The sequence below is a fragment of the Protomyctophum bolini genome (assembly GCF_963924005.1).
Source record: "Protomyctophum bolini genome assembly, chromosome: 12".
Classification (NCBI taxonomy): domain Eukaryota; kingdom Metazoa; phylum Chordata; class Actinopteri; order Myctophiformes; family Myctophidae; genus Protomyctophum; species Protomyctophum bolini.
Window position 1 is genome coordinate 44,135,476 of NC_137873.1, and position 25,084 is coordinate 44,160,559.

A 25,084-nucleotide genomic window follows, 5' to 3' on the forward strand; every position below is an offset into this window, starting at 1 on the left:
ATTTTAATGATTAATCATCCATTTATTCAAAAACTAAACATGACCAGCAATAAAGCACTGATAAATGTACATGTGAAATTTTGTGAATGGCATAATTTATGTATTTTTGTACATTTTTAATAGTCATATCTCAAGTCCACTTTCATCGAAGGCCATTGGGGACATGAAAAAGATTGACAAAGTAGGGGGTGTCTACTGGCGCAAAGTAACCACAGTATACGGTACCGCTAATCAACTTACAAATTACATATACATAGTATTATGTATATGTAATTGGTTGACAGTTTGTAGCGGGCGAAAGTACTTGCACGCTCTGCTTGTGCACTAGTTGGCCATTTATGGCCTACTAGTGTGCAACAAGCAAGTATGCACTCGATAGAGTGCAGTTCTAGTCGCTGTTATTTTTGGTCAATATCTTTGACACTCCAATATTGCTTTCCCTGTTTTTTTTTGTTTTATTCCTTGGCATTATTATATTTTTCTCTCTCCCTAATAAAGTTGATTTTACATGTTGATTTTTCTTGCCCCTCATCTGTAAAGTGTATTTGGTACTCACAACTCAGAAAAGCGCTACATAAGTTTGAGATACTATCATTATTAAATATTAAATATTACCATGCAAGAGATTGATACAATAATAAACATTTGTAAAAACCCTTGGAAAGCATAAATAACATTCCATGATGACTTATCTTCCCAATGCTGCAGTATCAATAATGTAGGCCTTTATGATTTGGAGCTATTTGCGCAATTGCAGGCTCTCAGTCAAATCTGGTCACATGTTCATTGCCCACTATTCAATGTTGATTTGAACCAAACTGATTCATGGTATAGAAAAATGTGGACATGTATTATGAGAGAAATGCTGGATTAGAATGTATAGACCTCTAATACACAGGCATAGTGTCTGATCACCATTATAGTGAGGATATGATACTCTTATAAAACAATGTGGTTGGCTCTTAAAAGAGCCTTTTGTGGGTATAAATATGGAGCAGACGGTTTACTTCTTTTTGGGAGCTGCCTTCTTTGCTGCCTTGGGTTTGGCAACCTTCTTGGCTGGAGATTTCTTTGCTGCTGCGGGCTTCTTAGCCACTTTCTTGGGGCTCTTTACAGCCTTCTTCGGGCTTTTAGCTACTACTTTCTTGGCGGCAGGCTTCTTGGCTTTCTTGGGTGATTTCTTGGCGGCTACGGGCTTCTTTGCTGCCGCCTTCTTGGGTGATTTCTTAGCCACTGCGGGTTTCTTGGCTGCAACGGGCTTATTTGCTTTGACTGCTTTCTTAGCTGCTGGCTTCTTTACCTTCACCGCTTCTGCCTTGTTAATCTTAAAGGAGCCAGACGCGCCGGTGCCTTTGAGCTGGACCAGGGTGCCTTTAGTGACCAGGCTCTTCACGGCGGTCTTTACGCGGACCTTGTTCTTCTCCACATCGTAGCCGCCGGCAGCCAGAGCCTTCTTGACCGCAGCGAGAGAGACACCGCTCCGCTCCTTGGAGGCGGACACGGCCTCGACGACCAGCTCAGCGACGCTGGGGCCGGTCTTCTTGGGTCGGGGAGCTGCTGCTGCCTTCTTCTTTGCGGCCTTGGCCGGAGCTGGTGCTGGAGCTGGAGCTGGAGCGACTTCTGCCATTATTCTCTCGGATAGTAGATCACTGTTCCTCCTCTAAAGTAAACTCTCAGTGTGATGCTGAAGCTCTGAAGGGGCTGGACTTAAACACCACATGAGAACCATGTAGACTCAACACACAGCAGCTCTACTGTAGTATCTTAATGTGACACTTTTGTGTTTTCTCCTCGATTAAAACATCATATAACTATCTACTGGGTATATTATGTAATGCAACAAAGAGCTGACCAGTTACCACACATGCTCCTTTTTTACATTAATACATCTGAGATGAAAACGGCACTCTAGTTTTTAAGTTATATGATAAAAACACCACCCTTCCACAGTCCGACACCAGCGTTTACTAGATCATTTGTCTTCTAAAACATTTTAAACTACGATAAATTAACAAGGATACTCAAACTCGTCTTAGCAGACATTCATGGCGACGCAATAACATAAACTATACTTTTGTTTTGTCTTCCGTTTTTCTATAAACAGAAGGTTTTCTGACACAAGTAAACACACTCCAGTTGACAACAGCATGGTGGATTTGATACCACCTTCGATTGACAGAGGTTGTAACACTTGGTCAATTTGTGGTCAAAAACGTATTGCTATCAAAATACAGAAAACGACATGTGTTTTCATCTTCAATCAACTGCAGGTACATTATATATTTGGTTATGGTTATGGCACACATAGGCTACACTTTCACAGATCCCATGCATTACCACTAACAATAATGTGATGATGTGAGCTGACAAATGTGACTTTGGAACATTGGCATGAATTATTTTACTTAAACTGGTGTGTACAGTAGACTATACCTTAGTATTATTACAAAAGTATTTGTGTCACATTATGGACAACATGGAGATTAGGATGTCTTTTATGGACACTACTTCATGATCAATGGGGCCAATAATTAACTACTTATATGTAACCCGTTCTAACAGTGTAACAGTGATATCAAAGTACATTATAGTAGTAATGGATGAATTCGTGACAGAGGTGGCAGTGCATATTTAGGTGAGGCTTTTGAGATGGAGCCATTATTGCATGTGCCAGTTCAACATAAAAGGAGTGAATATGAAAGGTTATTATTCTCTTGGTCGGAATGTATTTTTTTCCCCTAGCAATGCTGATTAATAGAAAGAACATCACTTTAACCACTTTTTCAAATTAGAGAATAGCAAGCAAATCTACAAGATCACACAGAGTCACAGACAAACATGAAATGCCATTGACAATGAATGGCCACTTGGCCAGTTTTGTCATTGTCCCAATACAAACATGAAATGCCATTGACAGCGAATGGCCAGTGAACACGAGCACATAAATTGTGATTGGTCAGAATGAGATGATGTATGATGACATATGATGATAAGAGCGCGCCTCACTTCACATGGGTGTGATTTATGTTTCCTTTGCTTGGTGTTCTGTGTAAAGCACATTGAATTGCCTTGTAGAAATAAAATTGGCTTTGCCTTTCATAGCAACCCCAACAAGTGATTTGTGATTACTTATCAAATTACTGCCTGTGAATGGGTGTCTGAGATAATTACAATTTACAATTTAGGCATTTAGCAGACGCTCTTAATCCAGAGCGATTTACATTAATACTAAGGAGCACGCACAGGACGCAGTTTTTACTCTGCACATGTGAATTAGTCAAATTGGAGAAAAGAAATGGGCACACATTAAATGCAATCATTTCAGTCGTTTTTGGCTCATTGTGAAGTTTAAAGTGCATAACTAGTCAATATCAAAAGGATAATAGCTCTTTAAATAACACATTTGGTGGCTCTTAAAAGAGCCGTTTTGGGGGTGTGGCAGTGACAGATGAGTTTAAGCACGTTCTCCGCGGATACGACGGGCCAGCTGGATGTCTTTGGGCATGATGGTCACCCTCTTGGCGTGGATGGCGCACAGGTTGGTGTCTTCAAACAGACCGACCAGATAAGCCTCTGCGGACTCCTGGAGAGCCATGACGGCGGAGCTCTGGAAGCGCAGGTCGGTCTTGAAGTCCTGGGCGATCTCCCTCACCAGGCGCTGGAAGGGCAGCTTGCGGATCAGCAGCTCGGTGGATTTCTGGTAACGACGGATCTCCCTCAGAGCCACTGTACCGGGACGGTAACGGTGAGGCTTCTTCACTCCGCCGGTGGCCGGCGCGCTCTTACGAGCTGCCTTGGTGGCGAGCTGCTTCCTGGGCGCTTTGCCGCCTGTGGACTTACGAGCTGTCTGCTTAGTTCTTGCCATGGTGTCTTCTAAAGAGGTCGAGAGAATATAATAGCTAAGCAGAGCAAACTGGAGCCTTTTATTAGCGCCTTGGAGACGCCGTCGTCCTATGATTGGTCAGTGTTCTGGAACCTCCTTGTTTGGGGAGGTACCATGCACCACTAGCACCGATTGGAGGGGAACTACACACGTTAATCTGACTGGGACTGCTGTGATAGCTAATACATACTATGGAATACTAGTTTCCAGCAAACTGAAACAAATAATATACATTGCGCTATGACACGGGGCAAATACCGGTAAATAACATTTCTAGAGAGGGCGGCGATCCGAGCACTCAAAAGGTTGAAAATGAGGAGAGGGTGGATAAAAAATATATGTACTTTATTTACTTTTATAAATAAAGTACGTATATTCATCCTGGCTGCACATAGGGATCAAGGGAATGAAGGAAGGAACCCATATGGACATCAAAAACAATCAAGACTGGAAAGAAACACAATCAATCCATTATACTCAAAACAAAACAAAACATACAACTTCAATCTTGACAAACAAACCCAAAATATTGACAAAACAACCACGAAAGTTACATTTTACCGCTTTCCTCGCAACAACAAAGCTGCTGCTCTCCCAAATGTGGCTGTGACAAGCCGTCTGCCCCACACGGAATACTATTTTATTTAATTGTCTCAAATAAATACTCATTAATTGCAAACTAGATTCAACATACTCAAGCCTGCAGCCCTGCACACATTCTAAATATGCCCTGAAATATTGTACTGAGCAAATGGACTGTTACCACTTTCAATAATAATGATAACTAGAACTGCACTCTGCCGAGTGCATACTTGCTTGTTGCACACTAGTAGGCCATAAATGGCCAACTAGTGCGGCAAGAAGAGCGCGCAAGTACTTTCGACCGCTGTAAACTGTCACATCTCAGTATCTCTGTGAAGGAACGTTTGAAATGTATAATCATTAGGTGTAACTATTTGCTACCTACCTACTTTTTTACAGAAAAATAAATCATTGATATGTGATGAAAAAATATGTCACACACCACGTACTCTGGTATACATACGTGTACATATTGGTCGGGGGGGTAGGACCAAGGGATTTGGGATTTGTTTATAAACATTTTGGTATTCGTTTATAAACATTTGTGATTTGTTTATAAACATTTGTGATTTGTTTATAAACATTTTGGGATTTGTTTATAAACATTTGGGATTTGTTTACAAACATTTGGGATTTGTTTATAAACATTTGGGATTTGTAAGTCTCATGGGGGGGGTAGGACCACTACCAGTTGACCTGTAGTAAGTCTCATGGTCGGGGGGGTAGGACCAAGGTCTCATGGGATTTGGGATTTGTTTATAAACATTTTGGTATTTGTTTATAAACATTTGGGATTTGTTTATAAACATTTGGGATTTGTTTATAAACATTTGTGATTTGTTTATAAACATATGTGGCCCCCACCTAGCTTCTTAATTTTGATCTCAAAGTGCACCAGATTGAAGCATTTTCATGGCAAATTTACAATTTTTATCCGGCGTGGCAAAGCAGGAGGGGGGGCGGCTCTGTATAATATGTTGCCTAGGGCCTCAAAAGGCCTAGAACCGGCACTGTACATATACATATACTATATAGAGTGTGTAGTTGTAATTTGATTAGCAGTATACTGTGGTTACTAAGAGAAATGGTCATCTGTGTAATCTGGTCCCAGCAAACCAGGCACAGATTTGCTTACACAGAAAAGTGGTTGACGGCTGTCACGTTGAAGAGACCGGGCGAAATTATTACTTGCGCACTCTGCTTGCGCAAGTAATAATAGTCTTTATTGTCTCCACATTTTCTTTGTCATGGACACTTGTACAAAACATTAATAATTCTACCCGAGTTGGAAGCATTAAGACCCATTTTAACCCTCAATGGCTTCCTTTCTGAAAAATAACGTCATTGTAAAAAGATTCACGTGTTTAGATATTCTATTTACAATGAGAAGCGGACGGGAGTTGGTGCCACTTGGACCCGGACGTAACGTAGCACTACAAAATGACGTCGGACTTAAATACTGAATTGAAACGGTAGCCACACCCCTCAGAACATGCAACTTTATGGTCATTTTTGTAATAAATGGGACCATAATTTTCCAAAAAGAATATAGAAAATGAGACTTTCAACTAGTGACTGGAAGCAGAAAGTATTGATGACCATGTTTATTAAGGTAATACAGTCTAGGTGAAGTTGGGCGCCCAAATACATGGACCTCTATGGAGATATGTTTTTTTTTGGGCCCAATGACAGCGCCACAACAGGCCATTATATGAAATTTCAGGAAGTCCCGATTTCCTTAGGGCCGATTCATACTCCTATTTTACCACTGTTTCGGCGCTGTAGTGCCGAAATGATTTCGGCTCGTCAGAAATTTTCAGTAGCACCGAAGAGACGACTTTAGGACGGTACCCGCCCCCCCGAACCTCAAATGACGTCAAATTGAAAATATGAATCGGCCCTTAGTGGCTTCACAAAATATCTGTCTGAATGCCCCCCTGATCAGGACACACACACACAGCCCAGAAGGGCATTTTTTCTAGTTTGCATCTCCATGGACACTGCTCCTTTGTCACTAAACATTTCTACTTGTTGGGACAACAACACACAAGGATCTATGTGTGTTATCTCTTGTCTTGATGCATAATTAACACTCATATTCACATACAAAATATGAATGTGGTCAAACTTTGGACATGTAGGCCTATGTTCTTTTGGCACAGAAGTGATGATTGTGGAGTTGTGGACTAGAACTAAAACTAAAACTTGAATATTATATGCAGGCACTGAAATCCATGCTGTGACACTGAATGTATTATGTACATAAAAGTATGCTTACTTACAAGAATAAGATAGTCTTAGGCAGTCAGTCAGCTGAGGTTTCTTAATCTTATTTACATGTGTACATGTTTGGTTCTCTGTAAACCATGTTGTACTGACGTGTAACTTGTAGCAAAAAGGGAGCAAACTGCTGCATTTTATCTCAGTAGCTCTGAGAGGCAGCAGTGCAGCACACACACTTCTTCTTCTTCTTCTTCTTTCGGGTTTTATGGCGGTTGGCAAACCTATCAAGGTGCATTACCGCCACCAGCTGGACTGTGTAGTACTAGGGACTAAGCAGCAAACCAATAAAATAAATCAAAACTCCTATATTCTATTCACCAAGTGGGTATTTCTTATGTACTTAATAATGTAATGGTAAACTTTGCCTGCTTCTTTTCCCAGAAGACCTGCCACTGTGTAGTTCTGATGTTTCACCTTTTTCAGCCGGCAGAGCAACTGATTCCTCTCACTACTGTACTTCCTACAATGTGTGAGTACATGCTCTACGGTTTCTTGTTCCTCTCTTCCACACTCTGTACACTTTCCTGTCGGGTGCTTCCCTATTATATGTAACGTACTGTTAAGACCTGAGTGTCCAATTCTCATGCGAGTAATAATACTCTCCTCCCTCCTGCCCCCACCCACCGCCCTCTCAGTACCAACCTGCCTCTGTATATTATAGAGGTGTCTTCCAACCTCCCCTTCATCCCAATACTCCTGCCATACTGCCTGTGAATATTTCCTGATCATTGGTTTGACTTCACTCTTACTTATAGTCACTCGCATGTCTACCTGCTCCACTCTTAACGTTTGCTTGGCCAGAATGTCTACACGCTCATTCCCTTCCACTCCAGAATGAGCTGGGACCCACAAGAACTGTGTTGCTATTCCTCTGTTTCCTATTCTATATAAGCTCATATGTGCCTCACTAAGGAGGTCCATTCTGCATGCAGATCTGCCTGACTTGATGCTTTCCAGTGCAGAGAAGCTATCAGACGCAATAACAGTATTGTCAGTCCCTTTCTCCTCTATCCACTGCAAGGCCAAGATTATTGCCACTAGCTCTGTAGTGTACACTGATAAATGATCAGTTAGTCTTTTCTTTATGTGTATCTCTCTTGTCGGTATGAACACAGCTGCTCCTGTACGACCTGATTCAGGATCCTTAGAGCCATCTGTATATAAAAATACTGAGTCTGAGTACTTCTGCTCACAGTAACTCTGGACTATGTACCACACTGGGGTTGACTTTGGCTTGTTTTTTAGTTTCTCCTGTACCCCAAGATCTACACACGGCCATGGGAATAGCCAGGGGGGAATGGGCGGGAGTGTCACTGTCGGACTGTACTGTAACTCATGTAACCCTATACTTCTTGCCTTTGCATTACCGATCCACCCAAAACTCCTGCAGTTTGACTCATGTTCCCAGCAGTCCTCTAATACGCTCTTGGTAGGATGTGTACTACTGTGTCCCTGGAGGTTGACCCAGTATGCTAACATTAGCTTCTCTCTTCTCATTCTTAGTGGCATTTCCCCCATTTCCACCTGCAAAGCTGACACTGGAGACGTTTTAAATGCCCCACTACAAATTCTCAGAGCTTGGGCCTGCATAACATCTAGCCTCTTCAGGTTCGACTCTGCTGCTCCCATGAAGGATACACACCCATAATCTAATACAGATCTCATGAGTGCCCAGTATATGCCATGTAATGCTGCTCTGCTTGCTCCCCACTCCTGTCCTGACAGACACCGAAGAATATTTATCACTTTTTTGCATTTCCCTTCAACCTTTCCTAAGTGAGCCTTCCATGTTAACTTTTCTTCGAACCACAACCCGAGAAATCTTATGACTCTAACCTGCTCAAGAGGGTGACCATATAGCCTTAAGAGTATTGGCACCAACCGCCGGCGCTTTGAGAAACAAATTACTTGCGTTTTTGCTACTGACATCTTGAATCCCCACTTGTTTGCCCATGTCTCAGCACACACACTTTCAGTGTTGTTGAAGATGTGTGGCCAAGAACCTCCCTCTTTGGGAGGAGTCAGAGTTTAGAATGGGAGGAACCGATCACTCCACTAGCGTTGATTGGTGGGAAACTCATACACTCAGCCCGCGCTCTCAGCCGTCTCTATGATTGGTGCGGCGCACGGTCGCACACACAGAATGTTCTAAATTGAACGTATAAAAGGTCTCGCACGCCTCTACCGCAGCATATCTCTTCGAGTGCTTATTAATCTAGAAATAAACCTAACCTACTACAAAATGAGCGGTCGAGGCAAAACCGGAGGAAAGGTGAGGCAGAAGGCCAAGACCCGCTCATCCCGTGCCGGGCTCCAGTTCCCCGTGGGTCGTGTCCACAGGCTGCTGCGTAAAGGGAACTATGCCCAGAGAGTCGGTGCCGGCGCCCCGGTCTATCTGGCGGCTGTCCTCGAGTATCTGACCGCTGAGATCCTGGAGTTGGCTGGAAATGCTGCCCGCGACAACAAGAAGAGTCGTATCATCCCCCGTCACCTCCAGCTGGCCGTCCGCAACGACGAGGAGCTGAACAAACTGCTGGGTGGAGTGACCATCGCTCAGGGCGGTGTGCTGCCCAACATCCAGGCTGTTCTGCTGCCCAAGAAGACCGAGAAAGCCGCCAAGAAATAAACCTTCATTTCGACTGAATAAACCCCACAAAGGCTCTTTTAAGAGCCACCCACTGTTTCTATATGAGAGTAATTTCCAATATTCTAAATGCGCATTTTATAGCTTAACTTTCTATTTATCCAGTCTGTCCAGATGTCTGCAATCATCACATCACAGCGCTTTATTGCTTCATTTCTTCAGTTTGAATCGAAAATTTGTGAAATGAACCCACACTTTCGTGGCAGTTAATGCATCCATTTTCCTTCCCGCTCTATTCTACATAAGGTCGTAAATGTTTAATGTACATTCATGCTCCAAATGCTGTTCGTGTAATGCTTGCATGATATCTAGTAATTTTCTATCACATGTAACCACAATACTTATATAAGATTCTATGTTGCTGCCCAAGAAGACAAGGAAATAAAGCTGCTTAATTTCGACTGAACAAACTCCCACAAAGGCTCCTTTAAGAGCCACCCACTGTCTGAGTCATTTCCAATCTAACTTCATGGTTAATTCCCCCAATATGTGTAAACATTTATTTACATGATTGCTTGTGTAGTGGAGCAAATATGAAGTTGTTAATGTTGAACACCATTTACAGCAACAATTGCTTATTAATTGAGGTACAGTACACAAGTTACATGCCTAGTCTTAGCATTGTTATTCAGAGCAGTCAGATGACTGACTTGGACTAACTGGATTAGCAGACGGTCTGTAAAGGCCATTTGCTTATAGTATTTGGATAAACTCTTTCTTGGACAAGATGGGTGGTCCTTAAAAGGACCGTTGTGTTTAGAGCAGACAGAACAGTTTACTTGGAGCTGGTGTACTTGGTCACAGCCTTGGTGCCCTCAGACACGGCGTGCTTGGCCAGCTCACCGGGGAGCAGCAGGCGGACGGCGGTCTGGATCTCCCTGGATGTGATGGTGCGGCGCTTGTTGTAGTTAGCCAGTTTGGAGGCTTCACCGGCGATGCGCTCAAAGATGTCGTTGACGAAGGAGTTCATGATGCCCATGGCCTTGGAAGAGACACCGGTGTCGGGGTGGACCTGCTTCAGGACCTTGTAAATGTAGATGGCGTAGCTCTCCTTCCTTCCCTTTCTGCGCTTCTTGCCGCCCTTCGTGGCGGTCTTGGAGACGGCGCCCTTCTTGGAGCCCTTCTTGGGCGCTGGTTTTGCTACTTCAGGCATCGTGGTTGTATTCAATAGAATAGTTCAGATACAGTGAAGAATGTGTAAGAGGGCGCTCTCGTACCACTATTTATAGAGAGCCAATCCAAATGAAGCGTGGGACTCCTAGCATATGATTGGCTGATCCTGCCACAAAGAGTCCTTGTTTTCTGTATTATGTTTTCCCGCTCGTGTGCTCTATTGTCCCTGTAACATTGTGAGGGGCTAAATATACTAGCCCCTTTATACATTATTAATATGTATGGTAAATGTATAATTTAAAGCCCCTTTTTATCATAATGTGTTTTGACACCCACATTTCCCAATTAAAAAATTAATAGGTATATCTATATCTGCATATTAATTTTCCACAACTTAAGCTAACTTTACCTAACTATACAGGGAAACACTGTATTCTGAATATTGCAACGTAAGATAATAATAAACTGAGTGGGTCTCATTTCCAGGCCTCAGGTCCAACCTGACAGAAACCGGCCTGCTGAAACCAGGAACCGGATTAACTACTACATTAACTAGTTCTTTATTGGCACCACATTTCATTCATCCAGAGAGAGTACAAGCTTTGCCAGAAGTAATAGAAACTGTTGTGTTGTTTTGATAGTTGTTTTTATCCCTTCCTTAAATGTTTGTTTTAAAAACGCCATGTATTGACAATGAAGGGATAATTCATGTTTGTTTTTAGTTCAATGTTTTAAAAACACCAATGACAAAGATAATGTTTTGTTTGTTTTTTTATACAGAGCCGTCCTCTTGTCTGGAATGTAAGAAACATCCAAATTCAGTTTACCAATGTTTACCAATAAACTTGAACATTTGATTGAGACATTCAGTCAGAGGCTACTGTCTTCTTAACCTCTATGTTTGGAAGGTTAAACTAGTTGGCTATATGTACTTGTTCTCCTCCACCCTGTCTGCTCTTAATGCCCTGTAGGACTACATCTGTTTCAATGTGTTGCACTGTCAGCTTGTAGATCTGCTATTATGTTTTCTATCCCAACTATTGCATTCGTTACCCCTCCAGGGGCAATTGGTGTGTGTGTGTGTGTGTGTGTGTGTGTGTGTGTGTGTGTGTGTGTGTGTGTGTGTGTGTTTAACAGCACACAAATTCCTTCATTAAAGGCCAGAGCATTTGTGTAAGTTTCAACTTTCAATTATTCCAGTCGTTGTTCAACAAGTCATCTGTGTTCGAGGCTCCACAACAAAGTGTCTCAGCACTGGATCCTGCACTACCACATGATTGAACAGTAATAAATACACTACTAAGATAACAGTACCTCAATAAAGTATAAAATTGGGTAATACTCTTTAAAGAAGGTGTGGGTGGCTCTTAAAAGAGCCTTTGGGTTGTTGGCAGATTAGATCAAGTCAGCGTCATTAACCTCCGAAGCCGTACAGAGTGCGTCCCTGTCTCTTCAGAGCATAGACAACATCCATGGCGGTCACGGTCTTTCTCTTGGCGTGCTCGGTGTAGGTGACGGCGTCACGGATGACGTTCTCCAGGAACACCTTGAGGACACCGCGGGTCTCCTCGTAGATCAGACCGGAGATACGCTTCACTCCGCCACGGCGAGCCAGACGGCGGATAGCGGGCTTGGTGATTCCCTGGATGTTATCACGGAGAACCTTGCGATGGCGCTTGGCGCCTCCTTTTCCAAGACCTTTTCCTCCCTTGCCTCGACCTGACATTTTGAGCAGTAATGTAGTTGAAGATAGAAAATTGAATGACTTGAGAGCTCAGAGCCTTGCCTTTTTATGTGTGTTCTGAGGACGTAAGGGAGGACAGGCACAGAGAGAGCTACGTGGGCGTTGCCAATGTGCACCGCCCCCCCCCCACCCACACACACACACACACACACACACACACACACACACACACACACTCCTCCTCCTTGGTCACATCACCCATTTGTTTTTACAGTAATATTGCTATTCAACTCTATAATCATACAATTGCTGTTATTTTTGGTCAATATCTTTGGCACTCCAATATTGCTTTCAGTGTTTTTTGTTTGTTTTATTCCTTGGCATTTTTTTCTCTCTCCCTAATAAAGTTGATTTTACATGTTGCCTCTTCTTGGCCCTCATCTGTAAAGTGTATTTGGGTACTCACAACCCAAACAGGATGTCACCAGTTGAAAACCTCGGTGGCCACAGTGCTACCTGTGAAAAGGTTAGTCTGGAGCCCTGTGTAGGATGGACATCTACACTAATAGCTGAAAATCACACCTGTGTGAAGTGAGGGGCGCTCTTATCATCGTACATCATCATGACGTAACGTCTATTTGTTTCCGACACATATTATGACATAAATTCTCCATTCATTGTCAATGGGAATTCAGTGATTTAGAGAAAATCTACACTAATAGCTGAATATAGAAATGTGGATCTGCGATGGCCATATTTGTGAAATCGACGTCATCCACTGACGTAATTCACTGACGTAATTCACTGACGTCATTCACTGACGTCATCCGTTGCCAGTATTTAATACAATGGGACACGTTAAGTGGACTTAACGTTAAGTGCACATAACGTGTCCCAATGTATTAAATGGTTCCAGTTCCAGAGCTTGACAACATTTCAGGTCTACATCGAGTAGCATTTGGACAGCAGAAGCCGAGGCACGGAATGGAACTCCTGACTTATGTCGTAAAAAATCTGTTGCACATCAACAACAATGTGATTACAATACGACATGATTTCCACCCTGCAGATGGTGACTATGGAGCGCATGTGTTTAAGAATTTTGAACATATTGTGGAAAAAAAAAAGTGAAAGAGAATCTACAGTTTGGGAAATCTAGATTTAGACTCATTTCCCAAAGCTTGTAAACTACCAAACGATGTGAGGAAGTTCTATGACTTGTCCTATGATGAAAAAAGACAAAAGGCTCTGAGACATAACATGCCCCTCGAGCAGTACAAGATGCTGTCAAACATGGATAGGCTACTCCTCGTAGTCTCAAATAAACAGATTGGTGATGTGGATTCCGTGTATATTACACAGCACGTGTATAATGACAACGGGTACGATGTCGCTAAAAGTTATCGCCTCTCGACCAAATTGTTAAAATGGATACAAGAAAACTAAGAAGAATGAGAATAAAAATAATTATTATGACAGATGCTGTGCTGTCACGCCAACATTGGACATTAAGCCGGTCACAAGCAGCCATGCCATGATCCAGTACCTCACCAAGTACACTCAGGGAGGTAACAGAGAAGTTGCAGAATCGCGCCAACACTACGTCCGGTGATGCATTTGGCAAGGTACTGGTCGGCTTATTGGGGATCACGACTACATATATGCCCATATATGGAGATCCCTGTTGGTATATTACAAGTACTGCTGGGAGACAAATTTGTCTCCCAGCAGTACTTGTAATATACACTATATAGGCTCCAGTAAGGCCTGCCACTAATCCAACATCCGGGGAATCTCTCCCCGGGGTCTCTTTTCGTCCTCCCCGTCGCAGTTCTGTGGACCTCTAATATTAACCCCCAACTGACTGCCGAGTGTGACCGTGGATCAGGCCTCTTCATGGAGCCCACCAGAAGTGTGACCTGGACCCGGCCTCACAGAGCTCGACCTGGACCAGATGTGGACCAGACCCCTCCACGGAGTCCACCTGCCTATTCTCTGTCTTTTTCTCTCTCTGTCTGTCTATCTCTCTCTCTCTCCCTCTACCCCTTCCAGGGTGTGGAGTGTTGGGTATCTTAGCAATTCCGAATGCGCTGTCCCATTGGTCATGTGCTGTCCCAGACCCCTGCAGGTCTGTATATATTCTCTGACCCGACATTAGAATACGTAACAATGTCCGTCCCGTATCAGTTAATTGCAGGATTCGTGACAGGCTGCAGGCAGTTGAGAGTTGGGACATAGCCGATAGCACTGCTCCTTCAGTGTCGTCGTTGCTGAAGATTCAGGCGCAGTGTCTTGCTGAACCCTTCCTGATACCTGTTGGACTTCCGCTTGCAGACCGTGCTGTTCGACCGCTAGCTCACACAGTGTGCTGAGACGAAGACGTAAGTCTAAGATGCACAGCTCATCCAGGCTTTTCCCCATGCCTGCTTCTACACGTTCCGCTCCTCCACAAAGCAGGATATGATGATCTCCCAGCATGCAACAGCACATCACATGTCTCCGAGACGGGCGTTTCCCCTTGGGCTCAAGCTTCTTCCAGGAGAATGTCTCTGGATTGAATTTCCACAAATCCTCGAAGACGTCCCAACACGACCATCTGCGACCACCAAATATGTAGAGTTCTCCATTGTAGGCAAAGGCTGAGTGTTCTTCGCGTCCTTCTGGAAGAAGCTGTGTAGAAGACTGTGGGAGATCTTCTGGACGAAGCCAGTGGTCCAACTCTGTGTCAAACACTCTGATGTCATTGTACATTTCGCCCTGACCTTTGTTTTCATCTATAATATAGGGCCTGATTCATTAAAAACAAATACGCCACCGTTACACTGTGGCGGAAACAGATATCGTATTTATCCGTCCGATCAAGCTACGTTGAGATGACGTGTTATTCAGAGAGCGGTGTGTACCACAGGTGCGCTGGCGTATCGCAGGTGTATGTCATACTGAATGCAGTGGGTGCAAAGTGATCGGAAAAGCACCCGACAACCTCATTTGCATTGATCCACGCCCCATATCGCACCATAAAAGGCTTCAAGCATGACTCAGCAGACAGCAGTTTGGTCTGTCAAAAAAAGAAAAAAGGCTTTGCAGCCGCAGACTATGCGGCAGCCGCGGCCCGCGGTCACTGCATGAATATAGCCCGCACTCTATTAATGTAATAATTCTACACATGTAGGAGCAGGACAGTTAGGGCTTTTATGTTATGTTGTTTTTGCACAATTGTATATTGCCACTGTAGGCTACTATATATGTACAAACTGACATCAATCCATCAAAGGACACCAAAGGAAATTATAATTGCTTCAGCGGAGCATGCACCACAACGGTGCGTGCTCCGCTGCTGAAGCAATATCATTTTATAATTTATTGAATTAAGTTCGGGACCAAGGCGGGTGCTGCACTCACACCTTTGCAGTCAGAGGTAAAACATAGGCTATCCGATATTTAAAATATCGGATATAGGCCTATGTCAATGCAAAAGTCGTCTTTTGAGAGAGAGAGAGAGAGAGAGAGAGAGAGAGAGGGAGAGAGGGAGGGGGGCATTGCGCGATAAAGAACAGTATAGCCTATATAAATTCATAAGTGAATAATTGGGATCCTCTTGTCTGAAGAATTTAATAAATTATAATCCAGTGAGTTTATCCAGTGAGTTAAACTATTCTGTGTGTGGCATCCATGCATGTGATCAATATCAATACATGATTATAAAGTCTGTCCTTCATATTTGCAAGCACGGGAGCAGCGCATGTCGGATCATCGCTTTTTCGCATCGCAGCGAAATGAGCGAATGTGGAGCTGCGGAGCAGACCGTTGCCCCCGTCGGCTAGAATGCTGTCGGAAAAAAGGCCGCCTCCCAGGCTAATGTCAATGTGGTCTTCTATTTTTTATATAGGGCTATATAGCCCATTCATTTTCCAATGTGAATCGGATCGGCAGCACGCTGCTGTCTGCCCCCCCCCCACCCCACACACACACACACACACCGACCGACAGTCAACTGACTCAAGGAGCTCCGTAACAAAACAATTTCAATAGGCCTGCCGCCTACTGCAGGCATTACTACACTAAACAATGTTGGATTCGTAGTGCAGAATGCAGATAAGCCTATATGTTCTTATTATAATTGTGAGTTTGTTTTTTAACATGCGCGAGAGCCGATCTACAAGCTCACAACGTGTTGCACTGCGAGTAGAAAGCTGTCAAGTGAGAAGCGCAATCGCCGAATCGCGCATGCTATAGTAATATCCTATGGGCCTGATTCACAACGGCGTTTACGGTGATAACATGACGTGAAGCTAGCGGAAAGGCATTTACGTGGATTTCCCACATTAATTTGGAATTCATGGAAATGGCCGTGAACTTGACGCTCACGTACGTTGGTCGGAAACTCCGTCAATTCCCACGGGACGTCTTTAGGTGGCGGAGACGGCCCGACGGGAGACATTTGCGGAAGCATACACGTGAGATTTATTCAGAAGGCTTTAGTCTTCATGCTGAATCAATAAATTGTTCCCAAATCTCAGATAAAATATGTAGGCATGTGTCCCCATGACATATTGGTCGATCAGCACAAAATAAATGATAGCCTATATAATAAAAGCTGAGTGCACTTGTATGCCTAAATGCATGCATTTCCCCATACAGAAACTGCCCCTGCAAGCCCGACACCTTTTTATTTATTCATTAGGATATTACTATAGCATGCGCGATTGCGCTTCTCACTTGACAGCTTTCTACTCGCAGTGCAACGGTTGTGAGCTTGTAGATCGGCTCTCGCGCATGTTAAAAAACAAACTCACAATTATAATAAGAACACATAGGCTTATCTGCATTCTGCACTACGAATCCAACATTGTTTAGTGTAGTAATGCCTGCAGTAGGCGGCAGGCCTATTGAAATTGTTTTGTTACGGAGCTCCTTGAGTCAGTTGACTGTCGGTCGGTGTGTGTGTGTGTGTGTGTGTGTGTGTGTGTGCAGTGTGTGTGTGTGTGTGTGTGTGTGTGTGTGTGTGTGTGTGTGTGGGGTGGGCAGACAGCAGCGTGCTGCCGATCCGATTCACATTGGAAAATGAATGGGCCATATAGCCCTGTATAAAAAATAGAAGACCACATTAGCCTGGGAGGCGGCCTTTTTTCCGACAGCATTCTAGCCGACGGGGCAACGGTCCGCTCCGCAGCTCCACATGCGCTGCTCCCGTGCTTGCAAATATGAAGGACAGACTTTATAATCATGTATTGATATTGATCACATGCATGGATGCCACACACAGAATAGTTTAACTCACTGGCTAAACTCACTGTATTATAATTTCTTAAATTCTTCAGACAAGAGGATCCCAATTATTCACTTATGAATGTATAGGCTTGTACTGTTCTTTATCGCGCAAGCCATGCCCCCCTCCCTCTCTCCTCTCTCTCTCTCTCTCTCTCTCTCTCTCTCTCAAAAGACGACTTTTGCATTGACATATATCCGATATTTTAAATATCGGATAGGATAGCCTAGCTATGTTTTACCTCTGACTGCAAAGTGCAAAGGTATGAGTGCAGCACCCGCCTTGGTCCCGAACTTAATTAAATAAATTATAATTATATTGTTTCAGCAGCGGAGCACGCACCGTTGTGGATATATTAATAGAGTGCGGGCTATATTCATGCATTGACCGCGGCTGTGAAGCCGCATAGTCTGCGGCTGCAAAGCCTTTTTTCTTTTTTTGACAGACCAAACTGCTGTCTGCTGAGTCATGCTTGAAGCCTTTTATGGTGCGATATGGGGCGTGGATCAATGCAAATGAGGTTGTCGGGTGCTTTTCCGATCACTTTGCACCCACTGCATTCAGTATGACATACACCTGCGATACGCCAGCGCACCTGTGGTACACACCGCTCTCTGAATAACACGTCATCTCAACGTAGCTTGATCGGACGGATAAATACGATATCTGTTTCCACCACAGTGTAACGGTGGCGTATTTCTTTTTAATGAATCAGGCCCATAGTCTTTATATTTCCCAGGGTTAGGGTCTTTTTTGCATTTTGTAACCGTCTTCCACCATTCTTCATCGCTTTGGTTGGTTTGTATAGGTTTCAAGAAGTCGGGATTAAAAGGGAGCTCGTCCTCCTCCTCCACCTCGTTGACTTCATCGTCATCATCGTTAAAACTCGTATGGGCTTCCGGAATCCGAGATCCTCCAAATACAAACATCTTTGTCCCAATGATGGTGGCAGTGTGATATTCTGAGATATTCTGAGGTGGCTTAAAGAATCCTTTGGTTGAAACTACAGACCAGGCCATGTCGGCCGTGTTGAACTTATAGATCTTAGAGGATAGCTGGCCATATATTCGATTTGTCCAATTGCTGTGCGTTCCATAAATATACATGACGCCCTTCGAGACGCATGCTGAATGACCTTCCATGGCCTCTGGAGCTTTCCCAGAAGTCAAAGTCTTGGACCATGCGAGTTCATCAACATCAAAGGCATAAAGTGTGTTGTCAAAGTCATTCGTGTATGTTGATCCTCCCCAGAGGTATATCGTCCTGTCTATAAGCACAGCTGTGTGGTGGTTGCGAACGGAGGGAGCGTTGCTGTCCACTGGCTCTAATAACGTCCATGTCCACTTGTCCAAAGACTTGTTGTCTTTGACTTCCAGGACGTGCACGTCCAGAGGTCCCTTCTCCAGATGACGTCCTCCCTTCTCCAGATGTTGTCCTCCCTTCTCCAGATGATGTCCTCCCTTCTCCAGATGACCTCCTTCCTTCTCCAGACTTCCTCCAAAGAAGAACACCTTGTCCCCCATTGTCACAGCTGCACCGGAGGAGCACCTCTTCAGGTCTCCTTCCCAATGGCCCACCCAGCGCAGCATCGCAAGCACCCCCTTGGATCAAAATGGAATCCCTCGAGTTCTTCCCGTTTCCCACGGTCTTGTAGAAAAGATCTTTCTGGATTCTTTGCTTATGACCGGTGCGGGGAACTCGCTGTGCAATAACAACTCTACTCGAATCTTCAGATTATGACCAAACTAGTTTGACGGACTGAGTGTTCCTGGGTGCATTACACCTTCTTATATAGTCTATTGTGATGTCACGAAAATCTCCACCAAATCCGGTGTTGTGATGTCACGTGAAGCTTTCCGTTGTGGCTGGCCAATCAGGCCTGTATGATAAAGGGGTGTCTGGGTACTCCAGTTGATTCTGTGTCCAAAACGACACTTGTGTGAAGTGAGGGGCGCAGCGAGGGCAGTATTTATATCAACCAAATGTCATCTTACGTTGTCATTTACTGCCCTAAACAAACATTAAAGTCCCTAGACTTGGCTGGCGACCGGTTACTTTTCATTAGGCTCTAAGCATATATTTATTACAACTTTTGTTGCGTATGAATTAATGCACAGTACTTCATTTGTAGCCCCTTCCGGTAGATAGATACGTCACAAGGCATTCTTTGTTGTACAGAGATTTATTTAGCGTATGCTAAATGCCATGAGAACTGAATAAAAACATAAAAGACAATATACATTCAATACAATATTCTCATAGAGAACAATAATGATAAACAATACAGGTTACAATAAACAAACACAAATGTAACAAATACCTCATTGGCCGCATCCACTTTGGGGGGAAATCTTCTCAGTTTCAGTGTATTGACTTTAACTGATATCATGAACTGGAAAACAGCAGATCTAAAATGTGCAGCAATGCACTTTAGCTGTTGCACGCTGAAGCTCTCTCTCTGAATGAACTGGCTCTGCCCTGCTCTGCTAATTATGAGTGATCCAAAACACCCTTGCTCAATCAGCAGATCAGGCTTCAACTGCTCAGAGGTTTAAGTGACTTTAGTCAATCAAACATAAAACACCCCAAAACACATTGAAAACAAAGTAGAAACACATAGAAATATGAAATCGACATGAAACAAAAAATATTATGAACTTTTAACTTATGTGTTTATTTATAAATTAACTTTTAATTCTGAAGGCAGCTTTTAATCTTGATGACAGCTACACAATTATAAAGTTTAATTTCAGGTTTTAGCATCTTTATTCAGATCAGCGTCAGACGACTGAACTACAGGCTCTGAAATGGCCATTAGCTTATAGTATTTGGATGAACTCTTTCTTGGACAAGATGGGTGGTCCTTAAAAGGACCGTTGTGTTTAGAGCAGACAGAACAGTTTACTTGGAGCTGGTGTACTTGGTCACAGCCTTGGTGCCTTCAGACACGGCGTGCTTGGCCAGCTCACCGGGGAGCAGCAGGCGGACGGCGGTCTGGATCTCCCTGGATGTGATGGTGCGGCGCTTGTTGTAGTTAGCCAGTTTGGAGGCTTCACCGGCGATGCGCTCAAAGATGTCGTTGACGAAGGAGTTCATGATGCCCATGGCCTTGGAAGAGACACCGGTGTCGGGGTGGACCTGCTTCAGGACCTTGTAAATGTAGATGGCGTAGCTCTCCTTCCTTCCCTTTCTGCGCTTCTTGCCGCCCTTCGTGGCGGTCTTGGAGACGGCGCCCTTCTTGGAGCCCTTCTTGGGCGCTGGTTTCGCTACTTCAGGCATCGTGGTTGTATTCAATAGAATAGTTCAGATACAGTGAAGAATGTGTAAGAGGGCGCTCTCGTACCACTATTTATAGAGAGCCAATCCAAATGAAGCGTGGGACTCCTAGCATATGATTGGCTGATCCTGCCACAAAGAGTCTTTGTTTTCTGTATTATGTTTTCCCGCTCGTGTGCTCTATTGTCCCTGTAACATTGTGAGGGGCTAAATATACTAGCCCCTTTATACATTATTAATATGTATGGTAAATGTACAATTTAAAGCCCCTTTTTATCATAAATGTGTTTTGACACCCACACCCACATTTCCCCATTATAAAGGTATATCTATATCTGCATATTAATTTGCCACAACTTAAGCTAACTTTACCTAACTATACAGGGAAACACTGTATTCTGAATATTGCAATGTAAGATAATGATAAACTGAGTGGGTCTCATTTCCAGGCCTCAGGTCCAACCTGACAGAAACCGGCCTGCTGAAACCAGGAACCGGATTAACTACTACATTAACTAGTTATTTATTGGCACCACATTTCATTCATCCAGAGAGAGTACAAGCTTTACCAGAAGTAATAGAAACTGTTGTGTTGTTTTATCCACTCCTATAAAGTTTGTTTTAAAAACGCCATGTATTGACAATGAAGGGATAATTCATGTTTGTTTTTAGTTCAATGTTTTAAAAACGCCATTGACAATAAAGACAATGTTTGTTTTTTATACAGAGCGGTCCTCTTGTCTGGAATTGTAAGAAACGTCCAAATTCAGTTTACCAATGTTTACCAATAAACTTGAACATTTGATTGCCAGTTTGTGGCTCCAACTATTACATGCCTACATCTGCTTCAATGTGTTGCACTGTCAGCTTGCTATTATGTTTTAACTATTGTATTCGTTACCCCTCCAGGGGCAATTGGTGCGTGTGTGTGTAACGTTTAACAGCACACAAAGCCCATAGGATTGTAAGGAGTGTAAATTTCAACTTTCAATTATTCCAGTCGTTGTTCAACAAGTCTTCTGTGGTCGGTCGAGGCTCCACAACAAAGTGTCTCAGCACTGGATCCTGCACTACCACATGATTGACCAGTAATAAATACACTACTAAGATAACAGTACCTCAATAAAGTATAAAATTGGGTAATACTCTTTAAAGAAGGTGTGGGTGGCTCTTAAAAGAGCCTTTGGGTTGTTGGTAGATTAGATCAAGTCAGCGTCATTAACCTCCGAAGCCGTACAGAGTGCGTCCCTGTCTCTTCAGAGCATAGACAACATCCATGGCGGTCACGGTCTTTCTCTTGGCGTGCTCGGTGTAGGTGACGGCGTCACGGATGACGTTCTCCAGGAACACCTTGAGGACACCGCGGGTCTCCTCGTAGATCAGACCGGAGATACGCTTCACTCCGCCACGGCGAGCCAGACGGCGGATAGCGGGCTTGGTGATTCCCTGGATGTTATCACGGAGAACCTTGCGATGGCGCTTGGCGCCTCCTTTTCCAAGACCTTTTCCTCCCTTGCCTCGACCTGACATCGTTGCTTTAGCAGTAGTTGAAGAAGTGAATGATTTGAGAAGCAGAGCCTTGCCTTTTTATGTGTGATCTGAGGACGTAAGGGAGGACAGGCACAGAGAGAGCTATGCGTCAATGTGCCCCACACACACACTCCTTCCTCCCCCTTGGTCAAATCACCCACCCACACTCCTCCCCCTTGGTCACATCACGCATTTGTTTTTACATTAATTTCTATTCAACTCTATAATCGTATAATTGCTGTAATATTTGTCAATATTTTTGCCACTCCAATATGGCTTTCCCTGTTTTTATTCCTTGACATTATTTTTCTTCTTTTTAACGCCCTAATAAAGTTGTATTTGGGTACTCACTACTCAGAAAAGCACTAAATACATTTGAGATATTTATTATTAAATATCATGCAAGAGACTCATACGTAAACATTTGTAAAAAAAAAAAAACTTGGAAAGCGTAAATAAAAACATCCCCATGCTGTAGTCTTGATAATGTATTGTAGGCCTTTATGATTTGGACTATAAATCCACCATGTTGATTTGAACAAAACTGATTTATGGTTTAGCAAAATTAGGTGAACTGAACTGGCCTTATAATTGCGTGGTGTTTGACTTCTAATACCGGTTCCCAAACGCGGGAAGCGAACGCAGCTCGTACATATTTGGTTTTATTTTTTATTTAAGTTTTAAGTTTTTAACTTAGCCATAACCATATAAGGAGTCCCCAAAGCAGCTATACGTCCAAATATGGAGTGTGTTGCATCAATCACAAACAAATCACTCAGCTCCATATATGGGCACAAAGGGGGGACACACACAGACATGATCTGCTAGGTCTCATAAAGTGCTCAGTGCATTCGCAATAAAAGGCATGGTGCTCACATGATCACAATTATAGTGATAGGATACTCTTATAAAACAATGTGGTTGGCTCTTAAAAGAGCCTTTTGTGGGTATAAATATGGAGCAGACGGTTTACTTCTTTTTGGGCGCTGCCTTCTTTGCTGCCTTGGGCTTGGCAACCTTCTTGGCTGGAGCCTTCTTGGCTGCTGCGGGCTTCTTAGCCACTTTCTTGGGGCTCTTTACGGCCTTCTTCGGGCTTTTAGCTACTACTTTCTTGGCGGCAGGCTTCTTGGCTTTCTTTGGTGATTTCTTTGCGGCTACAGGTTTCTTTGCTACCGCCTTCTTGGGTGATTTCTTAGCCGCTGCGGGTTTCTTGGCTGCAGCGGGCTTCTTTGCTTTGACTGCTTTCTTAGCTGCAGGCTTCTTTACCTTCACCGCTTCTGCCTTGTTAATCTTGAAGGAGCCAGACGCGCCGGTGCCTTTGAGCTGGACCAGGGTGCCTTTAGCCACCAGGCTCTTAACGGCGATCTTGACGCGGGCCTTGTTCTTCTCCACATCGTAGCCGCCGGCAGTCAAAGCCTTCTTGACCGCAGCGAGAGAGACACCGCTCCGCTCCTTGGAGGCGGACACGGCCTTGACGACGAGCTCTGCGACGCTGGGGCCGGTCTTCTTGGGTCGGGGAGCTGCCTTCTTCTTTGCGGCCTTGGCCGGTGCTGGAGCTGCTGCTGGTGCGACTTCTGCCATTATTCTGTCGTTCGCGGTTACGTGTTCTTTCTCTGAAGTAAACTCTCACACTTGTGCTGGAACGCTCCGAAGGGGCTGGACTTAAACACCACATGGGAACCATGTAGAGTCAACACACACGGCCCCTCTTCTCGACATCACTTTAATGTGCCACTTGTGTTTTCTCCTCGATTAAAACAACACATAACAAACAACGGTGTTGATTATGAAATACAACAAACAGCTGATCAGATAGCCCACGTGTGTCTTTCTGTCATTAATATATCCGAGATAAAAACAGCGCTCTCGCTTTCAAGTGATAAACTCAAAACATCACCCTTGCACTGTCAGAGCACAGTGTTTCCAATGTAATTTTCTTCTAAAACATGTTAAACTATGTTACATTAACACCAATACTCACAATCCTCTTAGCAGGCATTCCTGGCAACGCTATACCATGAACTAGACTCTTGTTTTGACATCCATTTTGCTATAAATGGAAGGTTTTCTGACCCAAGTAAACACACTCCATTCATGTCAGCATGATGGTGGTGTTGATGCCGACTTACATTGACAGCTATTGTAAAACGTGTCCATTTGTGAACAAATTAACAACTTACAGTTTGAAACTTCAATCAACTATGTATTTAATAATTTCATTATGACATGACAAGTGGAATTAAATGGATCCTGCACACTGTCTTCACCTACAGCATTATTTTTATTGAGCAACGTTTCAGGTTGTTCAGAACTTCATCGGGCATCAAAATACACCAGAATTATGACATGACATATGTGGTAAAACATTTATATTAATGTCCCATGTCTGCTACCCTTGTCTAAGGTAGCATGAACACATGCTACCTTTTTTTAATCTGAGGCAGCACACCTGCCTGTACACACCTGCATATTATGTAAATGTTTAAACATTTTTTGTGTTCCTACACATTATTCTGTATACAAGTGCACATTATTTAATATAATTAAATTACCTATACCATGCTGTATGCAGACCTCATGTAATCCACGATAGGTCTGTTTTATGTCCCTAGAATCAGAACTAAACATGGAGAAACATTTTCTTTATGCATGCACCCACCACATACCCGAAACAAACTCCCAGAAAACCACTGGTCAGCCTGTAACTCTGGAGTCTAAGCTAGAACTATGTAAAGCCTTTGATTTCCCCCTGTTGTATTGTACTATGTTCTTTAAATAGTAATGTTTGATCTGCCTTGCATTTGTGTTTACTGCTAAGAA

At 43.6% G+C, this 25,084-nt stretch overlaps 7 protein-coding genes across 10 annotated transcripts; 1 reads left to right on the forward strand and 6 right to left on the reverse strand.

Moving 5' to 3' along the window:
• Window positions 1-1,003: 1,003 nt before the first annotated feature.
• On the reverse strand, window positions 1,004-23,845 carry LOC308325806 (histone H1-like; the record flags this gene model as incomplete). 4 transcript variants are annotated; one of them, XM_080778500.1, is made up of 2 exons in its annotated part: window positions 1,004-1,225; window positions 23,345-23,845. In XM_080778500.1, the coding sequence occupies 2 exons, from the start codon at window positions 23,843-23,845 to the stop codon at window positions 1,004-1,006; spliced, it is 723 nt and encodes a 240-aa protein (XP_080634626.1). The 4 variants fall into 4 exon arrangements, with proteins under 4 accessions (XP_080634626.1, XP_080634629.1, XP_080634627.1 ...); XM_080778503.1 differs by having other exon boundaries at window positions 1,004-1,138; window positions 23,327-23,845; XM_080778501.1 differs by having other exon boundaries at window positions 1,004-1,156; window positions 23,327-23,845.
• Window positions 3,436-3,871, reverse strand: LOC308325811 (histone H3.2). The gene has a single exon (XM_080778508.1). The coding sequence runs from the start codon at window positions 3,863-3,865 to the stop codon at window positions 3,455-3,457; it is 411 nt and encodes a 136-aa protein (XP_080634634.1). The 5' UTR covers window positions 3,866-3,871; the 3' UTR covers window positions 3,436-3,454.
• LOC308325814 (histone H2A-like) lies at window positions 8,991-9,374 on the forward strand (the record flags this gene model as incomplete). The annotated part of the gene is made up of 1 exon (XM_080778511.1): window positions 8,991-9,374. The coding sequence occupies one exon, from the start codon at window positions 8,991-8,993 to the stop codon at window positions 9,372-9,374; it is 384 nt and encodes a 127-aa protein (XP_080634637.1).
• Window positions 10,036-10,545, reverse strand: LOC308325818 (histone H2B 1/2-like; the record flags this gene model as incomplete). The annotated part of the gene is made up of 1 exon (XM_080778515.1): window positions 10,036-10,545. One exon carries the CDS (start codon window positions 10,543-10,545, stop codon window positions 10,168-10,170), a length of 378 nt encoding a protein of 125 aa, XP_080634641.1. The 3' UTR covers window positions 10,036-10,167.
• Window positions 11,920-12,242, reverse strand: LOC308325820 (histone H4; the record flags this gene model as incomplete). The annotated part of the gene is made up of 1 exon (XM_080778518.1): window positions 11,920-12,242. The coding sequence occupies exon 1, from the start codon at window positions 12,229-12,231 to the stop codon at window positions 11,920-11,922; it is 312 nt and encodes a 103-aa protein (XP_080634644.1). The 5' UTR covers window positions 12,232-12,242.
• LOC308325816 (histone H2B 1/2-like) lies at window positions 20,310-20,737 on the reverse strand (the record flags this gene model as incomplete). The annotated part of the gene is made up of 1 exon (XM_080778513.1): window positions 20,310-20,737. One exon carries the CDS (start codon window positions 20,735-20,737, stop codon window positions 20,360-20,362), a length of 378 nt encoding a protein of 125 aa, XP_080634639.1. The 3' UTR covers window positions 20,310-20,359.
• LOC308325821 (histone H4) lies at window positions 21,953-22,264 on the reverse strand (the record flags this gene model as incomplete). The annotated part of the gene is made up of 1 exon (XM_080778519.1): window positions 21,953-22,264. The coding sequence occupies one exon, from the start codon at window positions 22,262-22,264 to the stop codon at window positions 21,953-21,955; it is 312 nt and encodes a 103-aa protein (XP_080634645.1).
• Window positions 23,846-25,084: the final 1,239 nt, after the last annotated feature.

What these genes read in the sequence shown, in the direction of transcription:
- LOC308325811 (XM_080778508.1), bottom strand. Translation starts at nt 3,865, where the DNA reads ATGGCAAGAACTAAGCAGACAGCTCGTAAGTCCACAGGCGGCAAAGCG.